General features: G+C 35.1%; 1 protein-coding gene across 1 annotated transcript in view; it reads left to right on the top strand.

Moving 5' to 3' along the window:
- Positions 1-1,233: 1,233 nt before the first annotated feature.
- Positions 1,234-23,630, top strand: part of LOC121022406 (receptor-type tyrosine-protein phosphatase C-like) — a gene marked incomplete at its 3' end in the record, with an annotated part of 102,830 nt that continues 80,433 nt past the window's right edge. The window contains exons 1-2 of the mRNA XM_040463483.1: positions 1,234-1,357; positions 1,439-1,554. Of these exons, the coding sequence (XP_040319417.1) occupies positions 1,482-1,554 (73 nt within the window). The remainder of the gene's footprint in view (positions 1,358-1,438; positions 1,555-23,630) is intronic.

Genomic DNA, 23,630 nt, shown 5'->3' with positions numbered 1-23,630 from the left:
TCAAAGAGGAGGTGTGCAAATTTGGCTCTGTAGTTCCAACATAAGTAGCAGTCAACATAAGAGTAAAACAAATAAGTTGGTAAATACAAAAAGTTTTATTTACTTAAACACAAGAAGCCTGCAATAGGGCTTTCTGACCAAGGATTGCAGTTACCACAAGGGTTCTGTTTGTCTGTAAGTCCCTTAGGTATCCTGTGTGGCTCCAATAATAATCCTTGTGTACATGTGCACTAGTCTTTGTAGATGAACCAGATATTGTGATAATGATACCAGTTTAATTGTATCACAGGATTCATAGCAGCTTTTTGCCAGTATGTGTTTTCCTAATCAATGGACTTACTAAAAACACCATCAGTATCAGGGAAAATGCTCTATGTTAATTTGCTGTCTTTTAATCAAAAAAAAAATTGTGAAAGTATTGCTGAAGGGGGGCGGGGGGAAAAGGTTCACTTCTATTAAAAAAAAAAAAAGAGCAAAAAAAAAAACCCAGCTCTCAATTTCATTGCCCTTGATTCCCTCATCAACAGCACCAAGAATCTCTCAAGCCAGGAACAGCATTCCTTTTTTGAAGCAGGATTTGCTGCTGTGGAAGTGACCTTCTGATTCCATTCCTAGCACCACGAGGAGCTCTGTGAAAGACTTGGGGCAAACCTGTTCAGCTTTCTGAGAGAGTGCGTTTGCATAGAAAATGGGTTTGACCTCTAAAACTGTCCTATTGGTGAAGTTTGAATGCCTGCCTGGTAAACGACCCTGGTTGCAAAAAAAAAAAAAAAAAAAAAGAAAGAAACAAACAAAAAAACAAAACAAAAAAACAAAAACAAAAAACAAAAAGAAAACACACAAAAAAACAAAAAAAACAAAAAAACCCAGGTCGGTCACTCATCTGGTCATTTTGAGTCAAATACAGGTATTTTCTACTAATTCAATCACTGTGTCATCTTGCCAACCCCCATTTTGTTTTACCCATCCTGAATCTATTTTATTCCCTCTTAGGTAAGAGAATTATTGCTTATTTTGGGGTGGGGATGTTATTTTTTTAAGTTGTAATGAATACTGTAAGGGAGTATTATTCGGATACTTAAAAAACATCTTTCTTGAAGGAGAAAAATCTTTTAAAAGGCCTAGAAACTTATTCAAGTAATTAGTTACTTGAATTAAGGAAGTAAGATGCTTTTGCACTGACTTTGAACAACTTTCTTGACTTCCTGCAAAGAAGATCCTTTACAGTATTTTTGGAGAAGTTAGTAAAACCGAATCTGACATCACTACCTAGCAGTTTGTGTAGCTAGCAAAGTGGTTTGTTCTTGGGGTAGCAGAGGAGGAAATTGTTCCCTGTCTGATAAGACAACAGCAAAGAGTATGCACTCATTTCTTTTATTTTTTATTCTGTTTCGCAAAGAAAAACTTTTGCAAAGATAACTATTATTTTGCCTTTCAGAAGGACGCATGCTGTTTCATAGGAATACAGCTGATTTCCAGATATGACCATGTATTTGTGGCTTAAACTTTTGGCATTTGGCTTTGCCTTTCTGGATACAGGCGTGTTTGTTACAGGTAAGTACAAGTATATTAATATGTCCTTAGTTATTTTTTTCCTTGTGGAGGGATATTGGTTTGAAAAAGACATAAAAATAAGTTAAGTGTTGGTGACTGGAAATAAGGAAGCTCACTAGAAAATGGTCAAGGCTATTGGAGCTCAGAGAGACCTGGCTTGCTATGTGAGAGAATACATTGTTTCTGTTTAAAAAGGCATAAATGTTTGGGGGAAAAAATCACAATTTAAAAGAAACTTGTCTGACTGTATCTTTGTTTGCAAAGTGTTCAAGGATATTACAAAAGTAATGCTGTTACTTAACCCTCAAACGCGTAAACATAAGTTTATGAAAATCTGAGGAGATCTTAATGACAAAATAAGTGAATTTTCATCCTTTTAACAGAAAATGCCTTTTTTGAGTCATAATATGGCTTCGGTAGCATGTAAGCCACTCTTTCTTTTTGAACTGGAGTCTGCTTCCTCAAATTTTGATTACTACTAAAATATTTTATTGAATACTTATCTATAGGATAGTTTAAATAATCCATTTGGGAATTTAATAAAATATTCATTTTATGCATATTCTTAGCACAGAATGTATTTTAAATCAAGTTTTTGGTTTCTTCTCAGTAGTTTTAATGATTATTTGCCTTGGAAATTCTTACGGGGCCACCGCCCTTCCTGGGTGATGGGTAAATATTAGAGCCTTGATGCAGTAAAAATACTTAAACTCATAGGAATCACGCAAATGCTGTCTTCTGTAGGAAAATGTAATGGGGATCTCAAGTACTTATTTAAGCTGGAGATCTTTGGCTACATGCTATCCTTTTAATGGACATTTCTTGAATAGTTTCAGTTTGGATCATGAGTGCATTTCAGTTGATTGTTAAACATAACTAATAAATTATGTTAAGTATACTCCATATGATGTAGTATCTAAAAGTTGTTTCTCACTATGGAAAGGACAGTGAAAGTGGCATTTTTGCAGAAATTCCAAAGAAGTTTAAAAAAAAGAAAATTAAAAGTCTCGCTTACTGGAATTCATTGAAATCTGTTTTCAACTTTCCACCATTCTTCCTTCTTCTAAAAGGCAGGGCGGTAGCTACCTCCTGAGCTTGTTATGTGGTCAGTTGGTATTTTGTGTAATCAGGGAGAGTGGAAAGCAGTGGAAGATACTGTTGTGTTTTTAACTGCAAAGGTGGTCTAAAATTTTTTGTATGGATACAGCGTTTTGTTTTAGTACAGAAAATGTCTATCAAGGGAACTTCCCTGTAAAGTTAGCTATCATGATCAAAAGCAAACTGTAATGAATAATGATTTTAGCAGGGTGGTAATAATATGTGGATTATCATAAATCAGAATGAATATTCATTAAAAATCCTCATTCAAGAACGGTAGCAAAGCATTTCTAAATGAGCACAAAGAAACACTGAAATGTTTTGTAGGACACAGAGGAAACCACTATGAACTATGAACTCAGTCAATTAAGGATTTTTACCATGAGAAATATCTTCGAACTTATGGTCAAAATAAGAAAGTATAAAATTATCTAGAAACTTTTGAATCTATTTTGCTAAACAATTTGTACTTAAATAAATGGAGAGATATACATAGATTTATTTTGAAGGATCAAGCTTGACTTCAATTGTTTATGTAAATATTGAGAGCAAACATTTTTCTAAAAGGCATTGATAGTCTTCCTGGAATCAATACTTTTTTTTTTGAAAAAGTAGATATAATTATCTGCGTCTGCATATCTCATTTATCATCCTTTAAAGTTCTGAGAGTCATTTTGTGATTCAATGTAGGATTTGGGAAGTTATTAATGCTTTAAATTACATATTTTTCTTTATTAGCAACAAATAAGTTTGATCATTATCTTTGATTTTACTGTGTTAAAATTGAGTTTAGGGATCATAGGAAATATTAGGCTTTTGGCATCACATTTATATTGTGTACTCTAATGGAATAAAAAAGTAGAGCCAAATGTAGACAGACATCAATTAATGGACAAATATATGCACAATTCAGATATGTTATTTAATCCCTAAAATACAAATACAGAAAGGCAAAGTTAAAGTTTGCCATGGCAATCATGCTGGGGTGAGTTTTACACAAAAGTTTGCAATCTCTTTGCTCTGTGCCTCTTTGCCATGATAGCCGGAAACCAAAACTCTGTTGAACATTTCTAAATAATTCTAGGAGACGATGATGGTTTTGAGAATGCAGATAATGATGAATGTTCTTTGACTCTAAACCAGGTGCGATGGCAGGCAAATCTATCACTCTATACCATACCAGCTAGGGTACATGGGTTATGGTATGTGAGTTATGAGTCATATCACTTTAGAGTCATTTCCTGGTCATAATTCTTCATTTTTCCATCTACATTTAAAGAAGTATTTCATGTTACAAACATGTACTATGCCTTGAACATCACACAGGTTTTCAATACAAAGTATGAATTGACATTTGATTAGCAATCATTAAGTTCTGAATATTCCACAATTTATCTTTTATGAACTTTTTATAGATATTTTTCTTTAAAAAAATCTGCCTGTGATCCTTATCATTGCCAGAACTTGAAAGGCATTTTGTAAGGGAAAAGGTAAGGTGGACTTAGGCATCTGTCTTTCCTTTTTCTCTCTTGCTCTCTGTAGCTAAGGAGAGGGTCAGAGTGGTTAGCTTGAGCTAAGTCTTTTCTCTATTCTGGGCTATTTCAAAGATGTCAACCAGTGACAATTAGCTAGTGTAGGAATATAGATATTTCTACACTCTTCCTATAAATACACATATCCAGATACACACACATATATATTCTAGTTTTTATATGTGAGTTTATAATACACACACACATATATCTACTTATCTATCTTCTGGGTCTTCGTATTTGTCTGCTTTTAAATATTGGGGTTCTATGGGCTTTAACCTTTGGTCAGTTTTATTCTTATTTTCTATCATTAGAGTTCCTTATAAAGACCTGCTATGTGTTGACGATCCTGATTCCTCATCTCCAGACTCATTCCCCTAAGTATTTAAATCCTCCTCTAGTCTTGTAATTTTAGTTTTTAACAGTCTCTAAAATATTTTCCCTTTCTTCAATTCCATCGACATTGCCTTAATTTATGCCTTTATCATGCTTTACCTAGAACATTATTATAGTTTCCTAATCTACCTGCAGTCTCATTCATTTCTTTCCTTGTTCTACACCTTAAAAAGAAGAGGGGGAAAACAAAACAAAACAAAACAAAACAAAACACCTTCTGGTATCTTCTCACTGTCTTCGGTATACGTGCTCAACTCCTTATCAGAACAACCGAGTCCACCACTGAGCTAGGAGCTGGGCCTGGAGCTGGGCAGGGATTGTTTTGTATTTTTTTTCTTGTATGATTCATTAAAACAGAACTTGCAGTAGCCAGTTGCAACACCGCTTGGCTCGTCTACACTTCCTCTGGACCTCTAAGGCTCCGCGATAGTTCTATTTCTCTTCCGTCGCTCATACCACAAAGTATCTCCACTGAACCTGGACACTTGTTACCACCTTTCCATGACGCTTTCCACATACTAATTCAATTTGTTGGTGGTGGTAGTGTTAGTATTATTATCTACCAATGAGTGCATTTACTTCTATTGTAACCTGTGTGAAAGCGGAAACTCTCATCTGTAACTGATTTACCAGACACTGACAAAGCAATGGGCGTTTTTTGACAAAACTGAAGATTATAATGACGGAGGTGAGAGAGGATGAGTACAAAGAATTTCAGAAAGAGAGGACAGAAGAAGAGACAAAGCTTGAGATGAAAAAATTAGCCAACGACAAAGTGGAAAGATAGAGTTAGACAATGTCGTCAAGATTAAATAAAATGATTTTGGATCTGGATCTTTATAGGCCTTGCCTTCTTAAGAATTTAATTCATGATTATTATTTTGCTATCTCCTTCTTTTCCTTCTTATTTGGAAATACCATCCTAACTTCTTAAAAAATCTTTAGTTCAAGAATGTTATTCCTAAATTTTCCCTGGCCTACTCTTTGGACATTTTTGGCTAGTGGCATTTCATTTGGAGGTTAGTTTTGTTTTTCAGATACAGATGCCTATAGGAAGAAAAGTAAGGAATGAGGCAGGGGCAGGGGCGTACGCATCTAATGGGGACAAGACAAATGGAATCAGATCCAGTCTTTGCAAATTCAGGCATGGACACTGGTAGGGCTGGGGGACTATTTTCAACGGCAGGTGGAAGATGGCATCGCATTGTGTGCACACAGAAAATTTGTAGAGAGTCTGGGCATCATTTCTTCCTCAATAATGTGATAACAAATCTCAATTTGGATAGGCACGAAGCAGAGATTTATGGTCAGGTTGGTCCATTTCGTTGGTGAAAGCACAGTGTGAACACAGACAAGGTTTTCTGTTCAGATCATGTAATGTAAGTCACTTTGGTGCAGAGAAAGGAATTTGTTATCCCCACAGACCTTTGATCTTTTTTCAGTCATCTTATAAATTTATGGGAGTATTTACACAGGATAAAATTGGAATGGAAATGGAGCTAAATCTCAGTTTAAACTTAATTTCAGTCTATTCTAAATAGCTTTCTTGGTACTAGATACCCAACCACATATTATTTACTGATTACTAAAGGACAATGCTATAACTTTTATATACGTAAACGTAATACTCTAAAAAAGGATGAAGAAAAAAATGGAATATTGCAAGCGATTCGTTTAGCCATATGATGTGATGTCTATTTCTGCATAATACTGAAATATATAGACCTATATTGTATACATGGCTATAACCAATATTTAGATGAAAAAATATCTAATTATTGCCTAAAGTTTTTAATATGCATTCATTTTTATATGGCAATGTGCTACTTCAAACCCAATCTGTCAAGAGTCTGTGGAATGACTATTATAAGAGAGTATTGAATGTTCAGGAATAATAACAAAACAAGAAAAGATAAAGAAAGAAAACTGCAGCATAAATACATATAAAGTCAATGTTAGGGAAATATATAAGCACTCTCTATGTGCATTTATAGTATCTTCAATTGATTCACCTCTGAAAAGGTAATGAGCAAGATTATCAATGCTTTTATTAGATTCTTTACTGAAGACCCAACTCAAACTTGAAATTCTTCTGTGGTACTTAGCTCTACAGTGTTTAAAGATTAAACATTTATTTCCTAAAAAAATAAAAACAAAAAAATAAACATTTATTTCCCACTAAAAATGAGACACAAATATCTGAAATGAAAAAGTTATTTTTCCAAAACTTCAATTTCTCCTAATATATACTATGTGATACAATTATAACTGCATGCAATGATATTCAAATAAAAATGATCGCCGTTTGTATATTAGAAAAAACTGCTTCCAACCAAAATATGAACAACTACAGGAATATCATTAACCCTCCAAAAAGGTAATCTGTTAATACCAGAGCACAAATCAAGAGCTAAGGGCAATTCAGCATCACACTCATATGTATTAGCAAATGAACAGTTACTCTGGTGAATGTAAAAGAGCACTGATATACAAGAAGAAACTCTCTGCATTGTAAATAATAATAATAATAATAATAATAATAAATTGTCCTGCTAGGCATGAAAATAGAACAGAGAATCCTATATAAATAACAGTGATGTTAAGAGATGAAAGCAAAGGTACTATATCATGGCAATAAAGTGTGGTCACCATATTTTAAATATCTCCACTTAAAGAAAGAAAGAAACAAACAAACAGTAATTTGCTTATTGATAAAAGAAATACTAAGCATCATAGGAAATGAAGCAGGTGCCATTCTGAGCTGGAGATGGCATCTGGATTGAGAAGCATTTTAGAAATCTAATTCTACGAATTTTATGATCTCAATTCAAATGGCTTTCCATCTTTGATACGCAGTTTTGTCATCTATAAAATGTTATAAGCATTAAAAATGATAATATTTGTGAAAATGCTTTGAAACTATGAGATACCCTGCAAAGTTGTATGTTTTATTCATGTGATCCCATAAAATCACAGCACTCAGTTCTTTATCATTGACATCTGATTCCAAATCACATCTCTTCCTTTGAGAGACTCAGAGGAGATATAGTTTAGGCTATGTGGCAGAACTATAAACCCTTAGAGATCTTTCAGTTCTTTTAACTTTGCATCCCCTGTTTTAGCGATTTTCAGGCTACTCTGGATTCTACCTCCTAAATAGTTTGCAAATCCAACTCTTTGCTAGAGATTATTATTATTTCTTATTGTAACAATAGCCTGCAATCTTGCCTCTCTTCAGTCCCTAGTGTCCTCATACCTACCTCTACTGGGATAATCCCTGTAAAAGGCAAAACTCACCTTTGTACATCCTTTCTTTGGTGGCTCTCTATTGGATAGAGAACATACTGACCCATGATGTGATCCTAAAGATGTTTAAGAAAATAAGAATTTAATTAGAATATACCTACACTTATGAGTTTTCCTTGAAAACAACTTTCACGGAAAAAAATCTTTATTAAGCCAAGTTAATTCCCTGAGTATTTTTTTAAAGAGTCTGGTTAAATCATTACCAATGTTTTCATTAAAGAATTTTACTGAACTAGTGTTAAATAGTGTTATTTTTCATTCAATTTTTCCAGTTACTGTTAAGTTCATGAATCAATTTTTAGTCACATCCAATTGTACTGATTATAAACTTATGCCTCTAAGAATTTTCCTTTATGGTTATCACATTTTTAAGTGTTATTATTATTTTTTTTTTTTTGTCAAATAAGACGGATCTAAATTTCCCAAAAGTCTTAATTCTTCCATTTTAGCCAGAAACAACATTACTTATGTTCAGTTTATACCATTGCTTTTCTTTCTTTCTTTCTTTCTTTCTTTCTTTCTTTCTCCTTTCCTTTCCTTTCCTTTCCTTTCCTTTCCTTTCCTTTCTTTTCTCTTCCTTTCCTTCTTTTTCCCTTTCAATGTTGTTCAAAATGTAATTGATTTAATGCAATTATTTAATCTTTGTCAAATTTTAAATTGGGAAGTATTAGACATTTTCAAATTTATATTGTGCTGCTATTTCTATCGTAATAATCATTTTGTGATTGAGAGCTCTTTCAGCAAGATTCATTTTGAGATTTTACGAGTTTTGGTTACTCCTCAAGTAGCCAGTGGAAACTTTAGAAATACTTATAAGACTGCTGTATAGTTTAGAATTATATTTTAAATCTTGTTCATTTGTGTAGCATTCTTTTTAATGTTTAATTTTGAGAGAGAGAGAGAGAGAGAGAGGGAGAGAGAGAGAGAGAGAGAGAGAGCAAGCAGGGGAGGGGCAGAAAGAGAGGGAGAGACAGAATCCAAAGCAGGCTCTAGGCTCTGAGCTGTCAGCACAGAGCCTGATGTGGGGCTCAGACCCATGAACCATGAGATCATGACCTGAGCTGAAGTCAGATGCTTAACTGATTGAGCCACCAGGTGCTCCTCTATGGCATTCTTAGTAGCTTATACACCTTGTGCCAACTTCTTACTACTTGGTACAGCAAAAATTAAAGAGAAGAATCAAGATGATAAGTTTAATGTCCCCAGTGTACATCAGTGGGTGGGATCACCATAAGGTGTCAAATCATTCTACTTTTGTCTCTACATTTAGGAAAAATAAAGGCTATTAGCATGGTATATACAGCTTTAATTGAATCCCTGCATATTTTTCCAACTTTATCTGTAACTACTTAGTGACATATACTCTACGGTTGACCCTTGAACAATAGGGATTAGGGTCACTGATGCCTTCCTTACACAGCCAAAAATCTATGTATAACTTTTGACTCCCTCAAAACTTAACTACTTATAGCCTCCTGTTGACTTACTGATAACATAAACAGTTGATTAATGCATATGTTGTATGTCATATGTATTATATACTGTATTCTTTCGAATAAGCTAGAGAAAAAATGTTATTAAGAAAATCACAAAGAAGAGAAAAACATCTACAGTACTATTCTGTATTTATCAGAAAAATCCACATACAAGTGGACCTGCGTAGTTCAAACCTGTGCTGTTCAGGGGTCAACTGTATACTCCTGTTGTAACTTGCATTTTCCTAAAAATATGTTTTCTTGTGTCCAAACTGTTGGCCATGCTGTTTCTTCTTCCATCTATATATACATTTTTTTAACTGGGAAAATTATAACTGCTCTTCAAGATTGAGTTCAATGGTCATTTCCTCTGGGCAGCCCTCGTGCACACTCCTGCTCTGCTCCTGATCATCATTGGCTGCGATGATCTGTGAATAATCCTCTTGGAGATTTCTTTATTTGGCTGTCTCCCATAGCAGTTTTGATTATGTGCTATGTCTAAAGCTGCATATCCCATTTTTTCCTAAGTAAACCATGATTATCTTAGGCAAGCTGAGAAACATGGAGATGAATAAATAGGCAAATAAAAATCTCATGAATTCTCAATAATCAACACCGAAAACTTTCTGAATATTTTATTTCTCTAGTCTAGTGAAATCTGTTTACTTGTGCATTAATTCATTTCGTGAACAAATATTTTATGAGTGCTTTCCCAGTATCTTCAGTTGGGAATACCACATTCTATGCTTATTCTTGGGAAGTCTATAATCTTACTGTGGCAGTGGCTGCTTGGGGTTTAAAATTTTCCAATTTCTCCATAAGCTTTCTCCTCAAAGTAACAATATACATCGCAAGAGATAATTATTTGTGTTCTCAATCTTTCATAAATTACAGATTAAAAATTATTATTTTTAAATCTACATATAACACACTAAGTAAAAAGCTTTGTCTTGCCAGACAACATCTAGGCCTCTGCTCCAACTGGGCTTCTGTAGGCTTTCAGTTATAGAAGTTCTGAAGCTGCCCCTGAGTTGTGTAGATTATTATCAGATACTTAATAAATAAAGGTGGTAGATCAAAGAGGGATTAGCCCAAAAGTCCCAGTTATCTTTGGTTTGTTTGTTTTGTGATTTGAACTGAAAATAAAGGCTTTATTTGAAAAGATATGTTAAAACCTACACACATACACAGCACACAAACAAACCCTTAAGTTTTTTTTGGTGAGCTTTCATTGTAATTTTCCAACGTCATCAGCTAGTAAGGGCTGATATTTCATCCTGGGTTGGTCTGACTCTAGGTCTATTCTTTTTCCACTTGGTTATTCAGCCTTCTTCGTGGTCAGCCTAATAACCAGGTAATTGAAGACATGAGTACTTGATAGTAGGCAAATCACACCAAGACTGAAAGGTGCTTGGTAGTTTCTCAGAGGTCATGTGTGTAAAACATGTGTTTCAGCCCCATCCAGCTAATTTAGCTACAAAGGTGAAACATTGTGAACCCAGTAAACTCCATATATTTAACAAGACCTAAATCATCTAAGATTTTGTCTTTTATAAAAAGGAAAAGGCACCTTTAATGGTCTTGTATTTACTATGAATGTTGATGCTACATTGGTAATGCAAAAGTAATGTGCTACTATCATCTCGAAAAGGAGCTTTACAAGGTACACCACTGAGTCTATCTGGAGGTGAGTGATATGATGGAACGAATGGCTTTTCCCCAACCTAATTTGTTTTTGATATTACATAAAGTGAAAGCCATTGAATAATTTACCAAAGTATCTAGATTTTTTTTTGGTTTTGAAGTGCAAGGGAAGTAACTTGACCTTTGTTAAGCACTTTGATCATGGAAAACACATAAGGTTCTCATCTTATTCCAGGAAGTGTAGACACAAGATAAGCTTTTTATACTTATCCAAGAGGTATATGAAATGAATTGGGTACAGCTACCTTACAGTTTTCTACTCCACGGACAAATCGGTTAAAACTCCAGGGAAAACAAAGAAAAAATGTTGGTTACTATGATAAATGTGGGCTGTCAATCAAATAATTTAGGTCAAGTATTCTACTTTGAATTCTAGACTTAGGTCTCCAAATCCCTGTTTTAGTTTTTAAACTAAGATTTTTACTAATAAGCCCTAAATCTTTCTATTTTTGAGTGACCACGTTTTTATTTTTTCCTGAGTTTACATATTGAAACTTTAAGTATGTTCAAGATATATAATGGCTAAGAAAAAAATAAACAGAAGATATTAGTTCAGAGCATTGAGTATGAGAAGGAGTGATGCTACGTGGGAGGCAGACAAGCAAAAGAAAAGGGTCAGGAAGCTGATGAAAATAACTTAAAGAGATCCAGCTAGAAATGTTGGATTCAAACAAGCCCTACCTTCAGTGTGCATAAGAAATCAGTTTTTGAAATGTTGCCTGTATTCCATCCTGACCTTTCCAATTAGAAACATTAGGGAAATTACCTTTCAAATCCTCAGTTTCTGCATCTATATAATAATAATAATAATAATAATAATAATAATAATAATAGCAGTAGCTATTAAGTGAGATAACTTAGTCATTGATGTAGCCATTTTTTAAATAGAACCCTATGTGATAGGAACTATTCTAAGTGCTGACACAGTGGTAAATGAAACAGAAAAGGTACCAAATTTCATGAAACTTACATCTTAGTAAAAGAGGTAACAAAAACCAAATAAATAATTGAGGAAATTTCAGATATTGATAAGTGTGTGAAATAAAACAGTGTGTGTGATATGACAGTAGAGAAGGCCAGATCAGGGAGCAAAATGGCCTTTTAGACAGTGATTAAAGAAGGCCTCTTTGAAGTAGTGTCATTAGGCTACTAATGTTGGCTGACAAGAATGTGAAGATTTATGTAAAGAGGAACTGGCAGGTGCAAAGGTCCTTCAGAAAAAGCAAAAAAAAAAAAAAAAATGGTGGGTTCAAGGCAAGGAAAGGAGGTCAGGTACTTGCAGTATGGTGGATAAAGGCTGAGTGGTTCGTGGTGAAGTTGGAGAGATACACACAGGGGAAGCTCCTAGGGGACCTTGTTGCAAATAGAAAGACTTTGGATTTTTACCTTAAGTGTAAACAGAAGAAGCTATTTGGACGTTTTAAGCAGAGAATGAGCTAATCTTATTTCGATATTAAAGGGACTACACTTGCTGCTGTGGGAATAGATTAGAAGTGAATTAAAGCCTAAAGACCCGTTAGGAGTCATTTGGATTGGTGGAAAAGAGAAAGGGGATGGTATCTGGACCAAGTGTTGGCAGTGGAAGGGGGAATAAAGAACAGGTGTATATAGGATCAAGAGAAGTTGCTGGGTAGAAGAAAAACATAAAGTTATACAGAACGACTCATTTTTTTCTCATGAGCAATTAGGATGAAAAACACCCCAGCTGGGGTAGGCAATCAAGGGTTCTGTCTTATCTATATTAATATATATTAATGCTTTAATTCTCAGTAGACATCCAATTAGAGGTATCTAGATTTCAACTGGAGTTAAGAGTGTGGGGTTCATCAGCTCTTGATTGGAGTAATACCTTTGAAGGTCACTGTATACAGATGGAATTTAAAGCGAAGAGACTGAATGTGATAGTGTAAGACGAGTGTTTAGATGGAGTACAGAGGACTTAATTCTGAGCTCTGGAACACTCCATATTTTGGAGGGATTAGTAGGAGGACCTAGGAAAAGAAAGTGAGTAGGGGTAGCCAAAGTGGAAAAGGAAAACAAAAATATTTTGACTTGGATGTTGAGAAACAGAGCTAATGGTTGTAAAGGGCTGAGCATGCTTGCTGGCATATAATGAGAACCCAGTTAATTTCACATAAAAGTTCAAAATCATGTCTCTTGAAAGGTTGGTTGAACAGTGATTGGGAACATACTAATTATTGTCAATTTTCCTTATTTGACTCCAATATTGTCGCAACAGTATGAAAATAATTCATCACAATATTCATAAGAATTAAATATATATGTATATGTATACATGTATATATTCATATGTATGTGTGTGTATAGATAGATATATCTTCCTTGGTAGCTTAACTATTAGAAAAAAGAAAGCTATGACTTAAAATAACTTTTTATTAAATTTTTTTTTCAACGTTTATTTATTTTTGGGACAGAGAGAGACAGAGCATGAATGGGGGAGGAGCAGAGAGAGAGGGAGACACAGAATTGGAAACAGGCTCCAGGCTCTGAGCCATCAGCCCAGAGCCTGACGCGGGGCTCGAACTCACGGACCGCGAGATGGTGACCTGGTTGAAGTCGGACGCTTAACCGACTGCGCCACCCAGGAGCCCCTTAAAATAACTTTTTAAATAAAAACTATGTAAAATACATCGAGACTTCATAATAAATTAGAAATTTAACTGAAAGTGTCTTGAAAAGGTAATGCTGTGTTGAATCTCTTGCATGGCATATTTTTACGCAGGTTGATAGATTATATACATATGTATATGTATATGTATATGTATATGTATATGTATATGTATATAATTATATGTATAATATTTTAATTTCAGGCTTGGAAGTTTTTCTTAAAAGAGGTATAGCTTTATAGCAACTTATTTTTATACTAACAGGTGTAGGTAGTTAATAAGATAAATTGTTCCTTAATAAGAAACTAGTCCTACCATGTGCCAGGCACCATTCTCAACATTTTATAAATGTGATCTCATTTAACTTAAGTATACAAATCATTATGGAGTCTAGCTTATACTAGTCTTTAACATCAGTAAATTTGTTAATTTCTTTCCCAATATTTATAAAATTTACTGATTATCATATCCTAAAAGGGAATCGCTATTTTTAATTTTTCTTATTCTAATTTTAAATACTAAAATTGAGAAAGGAGTGAAGAAAGGGAAGTAATAATCAGCTTCTTCCCTGTGCCTGGCATTCTAGCAGATGCTAGCACTGTGCTATTCAGCCTTATATCTCTACATTTTGTTTCTAATTGTTCAGTGTATTAAATAAACGTTCAGATAAACCCTTGGTCATGAGTGTGAATAGAGGGGAACAGAATTGTGGCTAAGCCAAAAGAATAAGTAATCTAAACACTATTGATATTTGCTCTTGTATTAGAGTATTTTGCTTAAGTTGAAAAATGGGCGGGTTGGATGTTGCTATGATCTCAAAAATGAAATCATATTGAAAAGGCTCATCACGGGAGAAAGTTGTGCAGCTTTCTCTTCCTGCCCTGCTTCATTTTCATAGGGATATAAAGCAGTAGTTAAGCACATCTGCTTCATAGTGTGTGTGAGAGAGAGTGATGGGGAAAGAAAGAGAGAGAGAGAGAGAGAGATGGGGGAGACGGAGGGAATGAGAAAAAGCAAATCAGTGTTTTGCAAACAATATTTTAGTGTGTGGAAAAAACATAATCACACATGTAGGCACTATCATCAGTGAGTCAGAAAGCATAATTTACTGTAAAGCAGAAAAATTTAGTTGTATGTAAGTAGTGAGCGGGGCGGGGGGGAAGCCTAGTAAACTTAAGTAATCCATTTTAAGATGTGTCACCTCATTTATGCAAGAAAATACCACTTTTTTTTTTTGCCCACTGTTTCAAGGATAAAAGTTTGAATGATGGAAATAACTGTCCATCTAAAAACAAAACAAAACAAAAAAGGAGTCAGTATCATTTCAGTGTGAAGAGCTGTGGTCTCCCCTGGTGACTTTAGAACAAATGGAACCCACCAGTCCATCTACAGGTTCAGGGAAGAGAGGTGCTCCCAACAGAGGAGGATTAAAGATATTTCCAGGGTGATCTGCAACAGAAAATACCAAAGTCTTTGAAATAAAAGATTATCCCTGTTCTAAGAAAAGAAGTTGGTTTTATGTTGAGGGCAGCTAGAGGCATGATGAAAGAGCTGTTGAGAATGGCTTGGGGGAGATCAAAGACAAGTGGAACCTCAAAATTCTGGAAGTGGAACAAGTCAGATACAATATAAGGAGTACTTCAAAGACAAGGAAACAAAAATAATAAAAATATCTTTAGTTGTCAAATGTAAAATTTGTGCCAGTTTTGTCGCATTTTATTTTTCGAGAGCACTGTAAAACCAAAGACATTTTCTGTTAACATCAATCTAACTGTACATATTTTTCTCATCTATCTTAATTAGTCAATTTTCCAAAAGAAAAAAAAATGTATTATGCTCAGAGTCTGAAATGTCTTTTTTGTTGTTGTCCTTAATAGAATACCTTCTCTTAAACCAAATTTTAATATTTACGTTTCTAAGTATAGGGTGGCTTTAGCAAATGAGTGGGAAATCACTGCATAAAGTAGAATGAAATGAAATGTTACATGCTTTAAGTGTTTGCAAAACTATAAAGGAGTGCAGAAGTTCTGTGGTTACTATTATAATTAGCTTCTCTTGCTTTCTCACTTTAAGACTTGGAACACAAGTTGAAATCTTGATTTAAAAAATAAGAAATGGTTTGCATATGAATCTCTAAGTCAAAGTATAGGAATATGAAATGTTCAAACCACTGTCCATGTGGATTCCTCGTTTGTAAGTAAGCTATCCTACAAATGTCTGTATTTGTTAAAGAGCTAATAGATGAAGGAGAAGAAAGAATCAGTGCACACACAATGCCATGATTTTGTAGACTCTTTGCTCTGGTATATGTTTTGTCAATTTATGAAAGAAAATGCTTACCATAGACCTATTTTTTTTTTTTTTTTACTAAACTATGACCTTTAGATTTTAAATAAAAATATGTAACTAATGGTGTTTCTGGAAAAAAAATCATGTGCTTTTTATTTTAATTCTTCCATTAGTCTATTCCTTATTTAATTGAAAATGTATTTCTATAATTCCTGTAAAACAAAAGTAAACATAATTCATTTTAAAATCTATTTCGGCTTTCTTCATCCATGAATTTTCCCTGAGGCAACACTTCTGAAGGATATGAGATACCATAACTCGTCCTTCACTCTAAGCCTCCACTTTATGGGCTAAACATGTGGATTTGATGGGCAAGGAAGCATTTCCTTCCACTGGCCTTTCTAATAATCGTTTCTAACAGATACACACCCTTCATGTTTGTCTGTAAAATTGACATAGTTTTCGTGTTCAATGTTTTAACAACGAATTAGAAAATTTTCAATGGCTAGTTTTTAAAATCACTTTAAGGGGCACCTGGGTGGCGCAGTCGGTTAAGCGTCCGACTTCAGCCAGGTCACGATCTCGCGGTCCGTGAGTTCGAGCCCCGCGTCAGGCTCTGGGCTGATGGCTCAGAGCCTGGAGCCTGTTTCCAATTCTGTGTCTCCCTCTCTCTCTGCCCCTCCCCCGTTCATGCTCTGTCTCTCTCTGTCCCAAAAATAAAAAATAAACGTTGAAAAAAATTTTTTTTTAAAATTAAAAAAATAAAATAAAATCACTTTAAAATTTGTATGAAAATGATATTAAGAGCCACTCTAGAAAGTATTAGAACCACAGATGTTTTCCTCCGTAATGTTCATTGATTTAAGATCCATAAACATGTTGTTAAAATGTCCAGAGGTTAACAATAATGATGGCACATGGGGAAGATTAAAATTCTTTTTTGTAAAAAAAAATTAAATGATACCTTATTTTCTTCCAATTGAAAAAAAAAAACTAGCTAGCAGAACAAAGCAATCTGACATCTAAAATTTCACTCTTATTTTATAATGAAAGGAGATTTGAAATAATTAGGACTGAGGGCCTATATGGCATGCCCAAAATGTATTCACACAGATTACAAATACTTGTTTTGTTTTCAGTGAGAGAGGACAAGTATACATTTGCTCTTTTTATCTATTGTTCTATTTTACAATCGTAGCAATTGATCTACTGAACTCTTCAGTCTGCAAAATGTAACATATGACAAGCAACTTTGGTCTTTCTTTTGCTCTAAATACATGAGTATTAGAATGAAAATTTAAAAAGTGATCAATGTTTCTTGTCTATTGTCTACAATATTTAAATTGCTAAGAATGAATTTACAGATCCATAAACACTTTAGGAACTTTTACCTCCGGAAATATATCAATGGGTTGTATCTGTCAAACCAATTCAATGAATTAATTAACAACACTTTGCTATTCACATGGCTGATTTTCTTTTATTTTTATGGTCTTTGTATTCCAGGTATATAGTCAAAATAAGTTAATACATGCACAGGATATAAAAGGACCAGAAGAACTTGTCTTCACGTTAAAACAGTAGACAGTGAAGATGCCTTTTATTTTTAGATAATGAGTTTACTAAAAAAAATTTTTTTAACGTTTATTTATTTTTGAGAGAGTCTGAGGGGGTTGGGGGTAGGGGCAGAGAGAGAGGGAGACAGAGAGTCCAAAGCAGGCTCCAGGCTCTGAGCTGTCAGCACAGAGCCCAACGCCGGAGTTGAACCCACAAGCCATGAGATCATGACCTGAGCTGAAGCTGGACACTTAACTGACCTTGTCACCAGGTGCCCCTAGATAATGAGTTTAAATTTTATCATGTTCTTCACTACTTACGGAGAGTCAGTCAAGTATTGTTCAAGACACAGGATTCTATTGAAGTGGCAGCAATATTTCCTGCCTTTATTTGAGTTCAGATTCCTAGAGAAGAAATTTTAAAGAAAGAGGAAGGGAATTTGGAAATTTGGATATTGCAATAATATAAGCCCTCATTATTTACACAACAGTACAATTTTAGAGAAAAGGAGACTAGAAATCATCTGGTTTAACTCATCTATTTTACAAATGGGAAAACTGAAACTCAAAAACATTTAATGACTTGTCCATGTTATACCAAAAATGAAGGAACTTGGTCCAGCCTTCCTCTAATGTATCATAAAGTTTTTCCCATTTATCAGGTTTGCCTGCTATAGTGAAATGAATATCAGAGTAGATATTCAGGGACAAACTTTGAATACTAAGTCTAGCACTAATTCCTTTTCGCTAGACTTACACTCTGATATGTGGTGTTGGCTAAATTATCTAACTTATTTAAGCCTCAGTTCCCTTTTCAGTGAAATGAATTGCTTAGTTCAATTTCTCAGCCTCGACTTGATTGATATTTTAGCTTGGATAAATGAGCTGTCTTGTGTATTGAAGGATATGTCTCAGCATCTCTAGCCTTTACAAACTAGATACAGTAGCTCACCTTCCCCCCCTACCCCCGTCCCTGCCCAACAGTCAAGGCAATCCACAAAAATGTCTCCAGGCAATCAATGTCCCTTGCAGGCAAAATTGCCACCTTCCTTTAGAACCACTAATTTATTTGAAATAGTTTCTTTGGGACTTATCCAGCAATAACATTGTGCTATTCTAGAATACATGGTCAACTCTTAGATGCTTCATTAGAAAGCACTTGCTAAGCATTATTCCATGAAGTTTGTTGTGTACTTGGTATAGTGACCAAAGGGGACATCATGTAATTTTTGGAAACTTAAAGGATCAGAAATATTCACAAGTAAGATATTTATAGTATCAATGAAATAGTAAATATTAGAAAGGTTTAGGAAGACTTAACAAAATGATAGTAAGACTATTAATTGTAATTAGCAATGTTTTCATGTAAGATTTACCTACTGTATTTGCCAGTTGTGCCAAAAGGTACAGCAACACTTTAGTCATTGTTTCATAGATTAGTAGAGACTCACTTCAAATCATAGGTGTCCACTATTTATGTTTCTTTCTAAGACCACTTCAACTGTAAAGGACAGTTATTTCTGGTAAGGTTTTCTAGAAGAAATGTTAAGTATTTCATAGTGAAAGGGTCACAGGTATATTTTCATCCTTTGCACACATAAGAAATAGACTGACTCTTATTACCCTCAATTTTCAATGAAAAGATTTTGCTGCTTGCCTTTCCTTCCCTCTTCCATTCACACTCCCCCCCACCCAAGTGGATCTAGATACCTGCCCATAGAGGATGAGAGCCTCCTCTAGACACAGTGCATGCACAGGAGCTGCAAAGGGACACTGGAAATTTGTGTTTAGCGATTGATAGCAGCCCAGAGAGCTAATCTAATGAACTCCACACTCGGCACACCACAGAGTTACTTTTCATACATTGCTACAAATTCCCCAAGGAAGTTTACTGATTTATGGTTTTAGGAGAAACACAGGTCATGGAGGTGGTCTGGGGGGGTGGGTGCCCAAGGAAAGTTTGGGTGCTATAAAGTGGGAGCTGAGAGCTCAGATAGATTGGTTATGTTTTGCCAGATGGAGATAAAACTCGAGGCAGCCACATCCTGTGACTAGAAATAAAGTAGGTAGACTTCTATACGGAAGTAACAGTAAAATGCACAAGAAAGGGAGATTAAGTTAAAGAGGGAAAATCAACTTTGTTTAAATTGGAAGATCTTTTTCTTCATTTTATTGAATATTTTAATACCATCATATGAGGGAATGAAGATCATTTGACACTTACCGTATATATGTGCATTATTATCTAAAATAAGTATTATGATTTATCTGTCTCCAGTAAAGCATAATTTAGACTGAGACCCCAAATATTTGATTATTAAAGCAGAGGAAATTAGCTGGGTTTGTTTCCTAATCACAGTGTTGATAATTAATATTTCAGAAATTTAATTTTTCCAATTTTACTAGTTGATAAAAGATTAATAGGAAAAAATATTTTTCTGATATGGAATACTGTCACCAGATTACTGGTGCTTTAGATGATTTTCCATTAAAGAAATTCAGCTCTTGTAAACTTTACCACTTTCTGTTTTTATTGGAGCCAAACAGTGGCGATTGCGTCTTTTTCCCCAAGCTAAGATAAAGGATGTCACAAAAAAACTATTACTTCATTTTAAACAAAATAGATTCATTATAGATATTCATCTAAAATCTCAAACATTCCTGAATAAAGTACAGTCAGTTTTGTGGATAAAAATCAATTCTTATTTAAAAATATTAAAAAAATGTTTTCATTTTTACCTCTGCTGCTACTTCTGGATTCTGAGTCCGGAAGCAGAAGTTGCAAAACATTGTGAGAAAATTTTTGCTTTATTTTTTTTTCAATCTCCACCCACATAGAAATAACAGAAGTCTGAGAGGAAAGTCCATTTTTGCTAAATGCCCAAGTCAGTGTTGTATCTTTACTGCGTTTCTTCAGTTCCCTCTTTTCAGCTGCCCTCTATCCATTCAGAATTGTTGCTCATGTTTTAACATCCCTGTCCTCATCCTGGGTGAATTGTTTTAGGTTTCTTGTTGCCATTGGTTACCTCTGTACCCCATAAAATATACATTGGTGGCATCTCTTCCATAATTATACAGAAATAGTCTAATTATCCATGAATGTGGTAAATTGAGGTGTAGCCACATAACCAGCTTTGTGGAACAGCACAGTTGTGTTTTGTTTGTTTGCTTGTTTGTTTGTTTTTTGTTTTTTTTTTAACTTTCCCAGAGAAGAGGTGTGAAGTCACGTAGATTGCCATCCCACATGCCCACAGGGGTATTTTTCAGATCCCTGTCTCACTGGAAAGCCCTTTCTTATTTACCTTTCAGTTTCTCTGTACAATGTTGCAAGCTCCGCTGACCAGGAACTTTTCCTTATTTGCTTCTATATCATCAGTGCCCGACATTGCACAGTAGCCTTTAAACATAGACTTGATTAATTAATAAAAAAATGAATGAATGGTTGGACCCCTATAAGTCTTTGAGATAACTCGGTATCATGGGAATATTTTAGACTGTTTTGAATAGATAGACTGATACTGATGACTGATATTCTGATAGAATAATAGCAAACTACTGAATTTGGGTATTATTTTATAATGTTACTTTCTTTTTTTAAAGTTCATTTATTTTGAGAGAGAGAGGGAATAAGCACACACATCAGCAGGGGAGGGGCAGAAAGGGGGAGAGAGAGAGAGAGAGAGAGAGAGAGAGAGAGAGAGAATCCCAAGCAGACTGCACACTGTCAGGACAGAGCCTGACATGGGGCTCGATCCCATGAACCATGAGATCATGACCTGAGACGAAATCAACAGTCAGAAGCTCAACTGACTGAGCCACCCAGGTGCCCCTATGTTACTTTCTTACATAAGGAGGGTATAAAATAAGGCAATATGTGGATAGCTGTACTCATGAAAGAAATACAATACATAAATACTTTCCTTCTTTGAGACAGAATCTCTAGTATGAAAAAAAATTTTCTTCTGTGTGAGGTGGTGTATGTCATGAAACTTTTTGCTTGACCTTTTACAGATGAAGGTAACACATTTTCTATGTGTCTTCCACCCTTTCCTGTCCCTCTCACCCCCAAAAAGGTGGTTAACACTTCAGTATTTGGAATACTAAATGGAACATGTCTCTGCCTCTCTGTGACACACACACACACACACACACACACACACACACACAAATATGTACACGACTAGACTCAATGGAATTTATCTTCTGTACTTATACCAGTTTCCGGAAAATTATGATAATCAGGGCCCCCTGTGAAGACTTTAGAGAGACAAGCACAGTTTTCTGGCTGTTTTACATAATAATCAGAAAAGAAACCCAATTCTCCCTTCCCTTTGGAGTAAACGTCTCTAGAAGAAAAAGTACTTTTTGTCAAACCATTGGAGAGTGCTAAGTCGAGTACATGACACAATCGTCCCTGACAGAAGCATGTAGCAAATGCCTGCACTGGCAGGCAGCATTCGGCCTTCGTGGTAAATGACAGAAACAATTTCCTTCCAGACAAGATGTTTCAAAATGAACATTTTTAAAAAATCTTGATGATGAACTTAAAATGAAGGAGCAAGTTATTTCACAGAAAATAAACACTTTTGGAGATGTGACATTATATTTCATTAAGGTTAGAAACTCAGAAGCTGCTTAAGAGGCCCCGTGACCCCTGGGCATAGGGTCATATCCACATTGAGGCCTCAGTTTCTAAGATGGTAGCAGCTTCTTCCTATTCTGCCCTCTGCCTTGTTCTCTTTCTTGTTCTCTTTCTTTCTCTGGATACGTGCTGTGCTATGGTAATCATTTGTTTATTCTGTAGAAAAGACAGACACCTGTCCTACAAGTATTCGACACACGTATCACTCCATGCCAAGGCACAGAATATAAAGAGGTGGTTAAGACTTGTGCCCTTCTCCGTGAGGAAGGAGGTGTTCCATTGTGGAGAAATGGAGGGGGCCCTTGCTTCCTCTGAGGCCACCATAAGTGGGGATTATCTGAAAAAAAATGGACAATGTATATTTGACGACCAAACCAAATTGGGCCTCAAGGATATTCTACTTAATTTTTCTGTGCAACTAGTTCATTAGTTTGTAGTCAAGGAAGACTGTTTCGGCAGTTTTTCCTGAAAATGCATATGATTATACAGAAACCTTTATCTGTAGCTATATGACCATTTGGTTAAGATAAGGTCCTAGACTTGGAATTTCTGTGTCAAAGACCAGGAACATTTGAAGTCTCTTCGTGCATTTTTATAAACAGCTCTTCAGAAAAAATTTCTTGCTCAGCTCTCCCCGGCAACGTATGAGTTTCCTTTTGCACACATTTGCTGGAGTTAATTTCCTCATTTGAAAACATATGTTAATTTTATAAGTACAACTGGTAATTCTTAAAATTTCTATTTTGCATTTAATTTGATTTCTCTTATTTTTTTCATCTGTATATCATCATTTGCATCGCTTCTTCTGTGACTTGCATTCATATGGTTTGCATGCTTATCTTTCACGCAGCTGTGTTTAAATTTGTATCCCAATTTATATGGAAGAGGAGAGGAATAGATGTATTCCGAGTTGATGCAAATGTTAGAACCAGGACCATAAGTAGAAGTTAATAGGTTGTGGGCTGTGACATAGTCTAGAGGAGGATGTGCTTCTGTCTGTTTTCCATTCTGAAAAACACTTAACTATTAGTTTCTGGAATGTTTAAGGTATGCTTGGGGGGGGGCCATCATGGAAATCAGTGTTCATCCTCCCAGGAGGAGATCCCCGTTATAAATTCTGGGTGACTTTGAACCGCATTATTTTCTTCAAAGAACCTACCAGCAGCACAGCAATTCAAAGTGAACAGTATCTTGCACTCTTCACTTTTTTGCTTCACCCCAAAACTTCCACCCCTAACCACATGCCTATCTACCAACTTTCACAGCAGCCTTATGAGAACAATGTTCTCAGTAAGCTCCTTTCTCAATTCCTTTTGGAGGGGCATTGTACAATCTAAGTCGAAAGAAATCTTAGAGGCCATTAAGGTCAATGTATGTAATCCATTTTACCACAAACCCTCAGTGTTTGAACATATTCTAAAGCCTCTTTTTTAAAATGAAAAGCCTAG

Source organism: Herpailurus yagouaroundi, unplaced genomic scaffold, assembly GCF_014898765.1.
Source record: "Herpailurus yagouaroundi ecotype Mexico unplaced genomic scaffold, PumYag 403, whole genome shotgun sequence".
NCBI lineage: Eukaryota > Metazoa > Chordata > Mammalia > Carnivora > Felidae > Herpailurus > Herpailurus yagouaroundi.
Note: the sequence above shows the minus strand (reverse complement) of the source record. Positions and strands in the feature narration are given on the sequence as shown.